The sequence below is a fragment of the Pteropus vampyrus genome, unplaced genomic scaffold (genome assembly GCF_000151845.1).
Source record: "Pteropus vampyrus isolate Shadow unplaced genomic scaffold, Pvam_2.0 Scaffold5, whole genome shotgun sequence".
Taxonomy (NCBI): domain Eukaryota; kingdom Metazoa; phylum Chordata; class Mammalia; order Chiroptera; family Pteropodidae; genus Pteropus; species Pteropus vampyrus.
The window spans coordinates 4911760-4920312 of NW_011888786.1; the positions used below are offsets into that span (position 1 = coordinate 4911760).

Below are 8553 nucleotides of genomic sequence, written 5' to 3' on the forward strand. Positions count from 1 at the left end.
TTAAATATTTTTACAAAACAGTAAGATACAACCTCTATTTTATTTAACTCATAAAAAAGTTTCGCTTTCTATTTTATCATTCCCTTATCCCTTTTTGTTTGTTTTGAGTTTGGATACTGTTTTAGATAAGCTCCTGCAAGTGTAACACCTGTTAGGGGAACCCTGCAAGATACTAATGAGACCGCGTTTTTTTTGTTGACAGGGAAGCCTTCTCATCATCAAATCTAAAATTCCAACGTATTGCTCCATATGTTGTTGAAGAAAGGAGCCAACAGAAATCTCACTAGCTGGTGACAAGTGTTAAGTGCTGACCATAGTACCCTACGGAGCCTTTTCAGATTCACTTTAGTTTATTATTTTATGAATCACAGCCACCATTCATTATTTACTAGTTTAAGATGAATATACACAATTCTACTGAATCATAGTAAAAGTTATTCAGCAATGATGGAAAGCTATTAAAAAGTTCTATAATAGTACAATTTTGTGGGTTTTATTTTTTATATTTCTATGGTTTGTGTGAACAACCATTACTAGGTTTACAGTGGATGTGTTTGTATTTATATTTTCTAGTGACTTTTATTTATAACATTTGTTTTTCAGTTAGTAGCTGTACACTTATTTCTAGACATTTTGCCATTTCTGGATTTTATATTTATCGAGGCTATGAAAATTTAAAATAGTGGACAAACACTTGTGAATTTGCTGTTAATTAGTGTTTGTAAATATGTATTTTATAATATAGAATGCTTGGAAAATTTCTTTCCAGAGTATTCTAGTTTAAGACTTTTTTTTTAAATATGTGAATTTTCTTTTAAGTATGTTGTTTATTACAACTGTTAAAACTACCTAAACTTTAGATGTTAATTGTATTTAAGTAAATGTTATTTTTGTACTTCATAGTCTGAAAATACTGAGCATATTCAGTACAATGAAGATATTCAGAAATTAAAATCTTAAAACTCTTAAGTGTATTCATTCAGTGGTTTGTTGTGCATATGTTGAACAGTTAATTCAATTAAAAAAGCTTTGAAGAGAAATAGAAAATAAGAGTAAGACCTTGCATCTTAAGGTCAAGAAGAGAGCCTGTAGAAACTTGATAGTCACACCAAAGCCACAGCAGACTGCTTCTTTTGAAGAGATGGACATTAGGGGTCACTCTTATATAGGCGCAGCAGTATCATATTCCAGAAGCGTCAGAGAACACTCTGCCTTTGCTCCAATACCTGGAGTGAGCTCTTTGCAATTTTCACTTCGGATACAGCCTTACAGCCGTAATGTAAAAGAATATGGGTCATTTCTGAGGCATCGTATGGCGGAAATGCTTGTCCTCCCTCAGATCTTTTGCGCTTTCTCGTCCCCAGCTGGTGCACTGTTTGCTCAAGTCTCTACCATTCATCACATCCTCAGATCCTATTACCTGCGACATCCACCTGCCCACCAGCCTTGCTTTTACCAGCCTTGCTTTTACTCTTCATTGTACTTAGCACCCCCCAAGGCCGAGATACTTGTCATCTAGAAAATGCCATAAGAAAAATGTAATACTTTTTATCTAGTAATTATAAAACCTGTTAGAATAAAGACCTATAAGATACAGTAGAGTTATAAACATTTTATTTGCTTTTATTTTATTTTTTTGAAATACAAAATGTGCACATTGAGTTTCCACAAACACGTGATGGCGAGTTTCAGTGTACATGTATTGTACTACTTTTTCTACACTGGTGATAGCAGGGCAGCTTTCAACATCCTATCTCTACACCAGAATAGATACCTGATTTATTGTTGCAAAGACAGTTTCAAGTTTCCCCCTACTGTAGCCTCTTAATCCGTGACATTTCTGCAAAATAGGGAAGGTGAGTGTATCTTTAGTAATGTAGCAACTTTACAATTTTGGTTTAAGAGCATTAAAAAGAATCTGACTTATTGGAGTTTTATGATAAGCGAAATCATAATGCAATCAGATGAGTTGCATATTTTTATTTGTTTTCTACTAGATTTGGGGATTAGAGTTCTTGATATAATGGAATCACTGGTGCTTTCAGAGTGACTTCTGTTTGCTGTTTGTTCCCAGCAGGCATTGGGGTCATCAAGGTCTCTTTGTCCCTGCCTGGCAAAGATGCTGTGAGCGGCCCAGGGGAAGGGGATGGAACAGGCCTTCAGTGATGTTAAACTTACTTTTTTTAAATCATTACTAGGTACTGGAGGATAGAACCTGACCCTTCGCATATGCCTATAAACAGGCTCACTCTATTTCACACCTTCTTGGAGTTCTGCTTAAAGACACATTAGAAAATAGTCAACCTGCAGGATTGAACAAATTCAAAATTATATACATCATGTAGGCCTTGGCTGTAATGTGTGTGTGTGTGTGTGTGTGTGTGTGTGTGTGTGTATGAAAATTAAGAAATGCTTATTAAATAAGCTTTATTAGGCATATGCTGATATCTGGTGATAAACTAATTTGTTTCATATTATAAAAAAAAAGCCAAGTGAATGTCTTTAACAGAAGGCATCAGATCCGTAGAAACTGACCGGGACTGTGTGTGTGTTTTTAAATTGTGGTAATCTTGTTAACTTAAAGTATATAAATGGAATCAGCATACAAACACGAAAATTAATTTCCGGAAATTAAATGCAAATGCCAGTGTTTTAAAAAACCATTTAAAATCCTTGGGCTGAATACATACAAATGAGTAGCAAAAAACATATTTTAAAATCACGGATAATGTGAAAGCCTCAATAATCCCATGGCTAAAGAATCAATAAAACTATATGTCAGATTCTATTAATTTTGAATATTCACAGGGTGTGAAATGACTTAGACCATTGGTGGCATTATGAAAAGGATGCAGATTTATAACTGGAATACTCGAAATCTGGAGGGGATTGCTTCTCATTAAAACAAAGCTTGTTTGCATAATGTGCCTCAGTGTAAAGCTGAGCAATCTATGCTAAAAGTGGTAGCTCCAACTGTAAGTGGTAGAATAGTTCACATTTGTCTGATTGAGGACATATTCACAAGTTAAATCACATTTTCGAAGAGCTGCATGGATCGCATTATGTTTTCATCCTGTAAGTGAGAAACAGTGGGATTAAATTCAGAGTATCTGCAGAGGAAAGCAGAGTAAACCCTCACTTCATGTTGTCAATAGGTTCTGTGACTTTAAATGAAATGACGTGTAATGAAACCAGCTTTACCATAAATTGACTGATGTAAACAAGAGCTAAATTCCCATGGTATCTCATCAGTGTTACAAGGAAGTGATGCTGAGTGGACAACAATGAATGTATCGACCTTATTCAAGGACCTGCTGCACACTGTTTTCCCTGTAAGTTCTGCCTCCACACCAACCACTGATGCCAAAAGCTCAAATGCTGTTGCAATTGTAAACAGCATTCTTTGCATGTTCCACACAGACAACTGTGGAGAGCCCATTTTATGTTGAGTCTATCAGGCTTTAAACACCTCCACTGAATCGTGGTGTTAACAGAGGATATTTCTCAAATCAGAATGCCAGAATGGAAACTCGAGAACTGAAGAAGGGAAGACAAAATGAGCAAACGCAAATTTTGGCACTCTAGGCGGATCTTGGGCCAAATCACAGAGATTTATATGGGTAGAAGGAAACCGTTTGTGAGCTAAGAGCCAACTTTGTGAGGATTGGAGGTTGGGGCTTTGGTACACATGTGCGATAATTACACCTCTTTCTGGATATGTTAGGGCTAAATCTGTGTGGCCTTCAGGAGCCTTTAAAAATGAATGGTCTCCCAGCTCGAGAGAAAGAATTGTTTGGGAAAAACCATTGCCCAGTGGCTGTGTTCCGTTTAGCATATTCCGTAAAATCCTAAGGGGACAGACTTTGGGTATTGATAAGGGCACTTGGAGATTCTATGTGGATGGCAATCGCTGAGCTTTCTCTGGTAATGCTACCCCGCAGCTGAACTAGTGATGACTTCAACTCGAAGCCAGCTAGCCACATCACCATTCAACAGGTTGATGTCATCAAATTAATTCTCTCAAAGACCACCAAGTCCAAATATGAGTTTAGAAACAAGCAGACATTAGGAAAGGAACAGTAAAACAATTCGAAAATAAAGAGAAAAGAAAGCTCCAACAAACGCCTTTGTTTCTATATTTTAAAATTCTTAATCATGGTTCTACCCACATCAAGTCAAATAATTCTAGCTAAGCTAGGACTGGTCTCCCACCAGATGACAGGGAACCACTGGATTTCTCCTCTGAGAAATTTCTGAAGAGTCACAATGGCGTAATTACTCAGTTGTTGTGACTGAAGACCATTACTGCTTCAGCCCAAAAGCCATTTCCTGTCCACATACATTAAAGCAATTCTGTTTCTCTTAGAAAGCTTGGCCTGCGAAGCATACTTAGCTGTACTAGAATTCTAAATCTGTGGAGATACAATGGACAATATACATGTTATAAGCTAAGTCTAGGCAAAGAGTAATTTAAATCTCATGTTTAATCCTCAATGATGAATACTCTCCAAATGTCTAAAGGATTTAGAGGACAAAAATGCAGTCCATGTGCCACATTTGTGTCTCTAAGACTTCCTACATAGCCTGTAGGCACTCTGTAAGTTCTGAGGAATTGAACATATACATCGGTGGTAGTTTTCAGAGCAATGGGCTTAGCTTATTTTGGTTGTGTAAAATGGCAAACGTAGGCCTATGATCTTTAGATTTTGCTCGCTTCATGTTGGGTAGCTGGCCATACTCAGTCCAGCTGCTGTGAAAGCAAAAACGATGGTTCTTTTATTCTCTTTACTTACTTTTTGGCAACTTTCGATGAACTCATCTATAGTAACAACTCCATCTTTATTTTTGTCCATTTTCTGTTCAAGAAGGAAAGAATAAAAAACTTTATCAGACTTACCCCTTGATCCCCTCACACCTGAACCAAGTAAGCTGAAGCTGATGGAAAGGAAGGCCACTGCTTATTTAATGGGAAGAACGGCTTCAGAGCATGAACTAGTAACTTCTTAGTTATAAGAATCACATGGCTGACTCCTCATAGGCTCCTTCCTTTTCTAGAATGTGGGCAAGATCTAGTCACTGACCTAGGTAAAATCCTGCCCTCTAGCTATGTCATAGCCAGGAAATTGGTCATAACTTTCAGAACCTTGGTTTTCTCATCTGTAAAATGGGGCTAATGAGGATTAATAACCTCATAACGTTTATGTGAGAATTGAATGCAAACAAACAACTGTATAAAACATGGCAATTGTTTAGTGTTCTATTTAGGATATCGCGAATGTTCAACAAGTGTAAGTTATCAGTATGGTAATAAATTCAAAACCAAAATTAAATTGGTAAGATGGTGAATAGTCAGTCTCTTGTAGTTTGTCCCTTTCAGGAAAAATTATTTTTCTTTGTATTTTTTTTGAATCTTCATGGCATTTTGCAAACACCAGGAAATGTCCCCTTAATTTTATTCCCCCGTCTGACTTCTGCTTGCATTCCTACCTGGAAAAACGTTTCCACGTGTTGTCTGGGAGCATCTTCTTTAAGGACAGGATATGTGCATTTGCCCATCATGTCATATATTGCTTTCATTATGTCGAGCATTTCCTGAAAAGCATAAGGCACCCATGTGAGGCTACATGCAATGCGCGGAGAAACCACTCTGAGAAGTTTCGACATTATTCCTCCTCAGTTTTCAATTTCTAATTTTTCCTTGATGCTTCATTAAAAGTCATTTGGTTGTCCCAGAGGGAAAGTCAATGGCTTTGTACTTTAAAAGTAGAACCAGAATGTAAAAATCATTTCTGATCTTGGTTCCAAAATGAAATAAATTTCCACATATCTAACACAATCGGAAAGGCATATTCTGGTTTCATGTTTGGATTTCAATAGATTCGACATAGGCTATCTTTGTTTTGTTCAAGTATTATATATCTTACATGTTGATTATCAATTTCTATTTATTGAGACTAAAACACATCATGAGAATTATACAAAAACCAATAAGTGTCAAAGCTCATTAGGATTTTCATTTTTTTTTTTCTACTATGGCTTTAATTGAAGAAGTCACACATGTAGGATAGTCAAAATATTATGACTCTAGGAAACAGTTTGAAATTTCATTTTTTATGAAAACAATTGAGTTTTTGACTTGTCATTTTTAATCTTGGTAAAAATAATATCTCAATATTTAAATGTTCAGATTTATTGTTTCACATTTGTTTCATATTGAAGCTTCCACATAAAAGTGTCTGGATTAAATTGATAATACAGACTTTTGAGAGCATTCAACTCTATTATAAATGATAAACTAGTTTGTGGTTCATAAGTCATAGGTGAACCTTTTAAATATGTTTTGGGTTTAGATAAGTAGCCAAAAGATCGCTTGCCATAGGCAGAATTCATGAGATGTATTACCTATAAGCAGTAAAAAAAAGCATGTTTGTATTAAACACAGAAAGAGGTAGAGATCGAAGGACCAAGGGACACCTAACAACCCTGAGGCATCTGAGTACTAAATGCATATTGTATACCAAATATACAAGGGACACTAACCATTTAGGAAGTGCCCCTTAATATACATGAACACTTAATATTCGTGAGATCTTAATTCAGCCACTTGTTGATGAGAAATATTCTGGACCCATGTGTCCTCTGCTCAAGAAACATAAATAAAACCCACAGCTGTTGTTTAGGCTAATTGTTAGACTATGGCTGTGGTCAGGCGCACTTGCCTCTTTGTCCTCAGTAAAGCAAGTTCATGTCATTGGCCCACGGTACCTTTTGTGTGAGAGAATTCTTGCTCAGAACTCACCTCTGGGTTAAGCTGGTGAGGCAGAACACAAGAACAGGACACAAGAACATTGAGGCCTCTCAGGATTCAGGATTCAGGTGATGTGGTCCTTGGGCCTCACTTGCATCCTACCCTAAATCCGTTAACTTACTTCACCCCTTCTCCTTTACTTTTCATTGTGTTTTAAATTGGTTTCACAAATCTCTTGACATGAGCATCTTAATTTGATCTGTGAGACTTCTTTCTTGAATAGCTAGCCTGGAAGTATTTGGGGGGACCTACCATTCCATCAAGTCATTTCCCACACAATACAGGTCATCGCACAATCTATATGATGTCAAAATTCTATCTGTTTCCATATGGACCACATTAGATGGAGGAAAAAGGGTCACAGGCCAAATATGCTAACATGGTTTGGATACATTTTCTTCCTATCAGATTCCAACCACATACTGTATTCCATTGGCATTTATTAAAATATCAATAAACAAGGGTATAATCTTTACATGTTTTACATTTACTTCATAGATTCACCATAAACTCCTATCTCTTCAGATTTTTTATTAGACTATTTCTCCACCACCACATAAAATATTTTAGATTTCATAAAAAGGCGATTTTCAAATTAATAATTGCAATTGTTTAACATTTTGAAGTTAAAAAAGATGGGCCAAATGATACCTGCGTTGTTAAAGCATTTCTTACCTCTTTAGTAATGTAGCCATCTTTATTTATGTCATACAAATTAAACGCCCAGTTGAGTTTTTCTTGTACTGTCCCCCGGAGCAAAATGGAAAGACCCTTGATGAAATCCTAGAAAGAAAGAAAAATACAATTTGACATGACAGTGCTAAAAAAGTAAAACACAAATTCCGTTAAAGTTCTCCCTTAAATACTGGAACTGAAACCCTCTGATATCGAGCCATTTAGCAAAACGATCAATGTGTTCTTGGTCATTGGTTTTGCAGAGTTCTTTGTGAGCATAAACCACTCATTCGCTTTAATGTTCTCACCTTCTGATTGGAAACCAAGAATTAAATCGATTGTGGAATTAGAGATTGTATCAGAATAGACCCCCACAAACAGTAAGGTGCGTGCTATAAGTGGTACTGACTTTCCACAAGTACACACAATTCTTTGACTGAAAAGAATCAAATAACTGTGTCTTTTAAAATGCAAATGCACATAACACACCGCCCATGAAAAAGATTCGTTTACAAGACACAAGGGCTGTCCTTAATTAAGACGTGAGCCGACCGTAACCTTTACTTACAAAGCAAAGTATAACGTGCATGTGCGCAACGATTAAGAGCATAGAGCTGGAAGCCAGACTGCCTGAATCCAGATTCCAGCCATGTCACTTGATAGCTTTGTGTCCTCAGACAACACCCTTTTCCCTCATTTTTCATATCGGTAAAATGGAAATTATAGCATCTACTTCTTACAGCCAAACAACACAGGTGGCCTCTAAAAGCCGGAAAATGCAAGGAAGCATATTCGCTCTTCAGATCCCCTGGAGGGAGCGTAGCTGGGCCTCTATCTGGATTTCAGTCCAGTGAAACCCATTTTAGATCTCTGCCCCCAGAACTGTAAGATAATAAATACGTATTATTTTAAACCACTAAGTTTGTGGTAATTTGTTATAGCAGCAATAGGAAACCAATACACTCAGCGACAAAAATGACTTGGACAAGGGAAAAGTAAGTAGGAAGACTCATCAACAAGGGGTTGTCAATTTTGCCAAAGTTGATCTGTAAATTTACATATTCTCGTTA

General features: G+C 36.7%; 2 protein-coding genes across 8 annotated transcripts in view; one reads left to right on the forward strand and one right to left on the reverse strand.

Annotated features, from left to right (window-relative positions):
• The window catches only part of PACRGL (parkin coregulated like), a 13134-nt gene extending 12165 nt beyond the window's left edge, over positions 1 to 969 (forward strand). The window contains exon 9 of the mRNA XM_023534107.1: positions 203 to 969. Within this exon, the coding sequence (XP_023389875.1) occupies positions 203 to 259 (57 nt within the window). The 3' untranslated portion in view covers positions 260 to 969. The remainder of the gene's footprint in view (positions 1 to 202) is intronic.
• A 1425-nt stretch (positions 970 to 2394) lies between these two features.
• KCNIP4 (potassium voltage-gated channel interacting protein 4) overlaps positions 2395 to 8553 on the reverse strand; it is a 979993-nt gene continuing 973834 nt past the window's right edge. For 5 of the 7 annotated variants that reach the window (XM_011365171.1, XM_011365162.1, XM_011365154.1 and 2 more), the window contains 4 exons: positions 7484 to 7591; positions 5488 to 5592; positions 4794 to 4856; positions 2395 to 3073 (listed from right to left, as the gene is read on the reverse strand). In XM_011365171.1, coding sequence (XP_011363473.1) covers positions 3026 to 3073; positions 4794 to 4856; positions 5488 to 5592; positions 7484 to 7591 — 324 coding nt within the window. In that variant the 3' untranslated portion in view covers positions 2395 to 3025. The remainder of the gene's footprint in view (positions 3074 to 4793; positions 4857 to 5487; positions 5593 to 7483; positions 7592 to 8553) is intronic. The other 2 variants (XM_011365138.1, XM_011365180.2) reach the window with 2 other exon arrangements.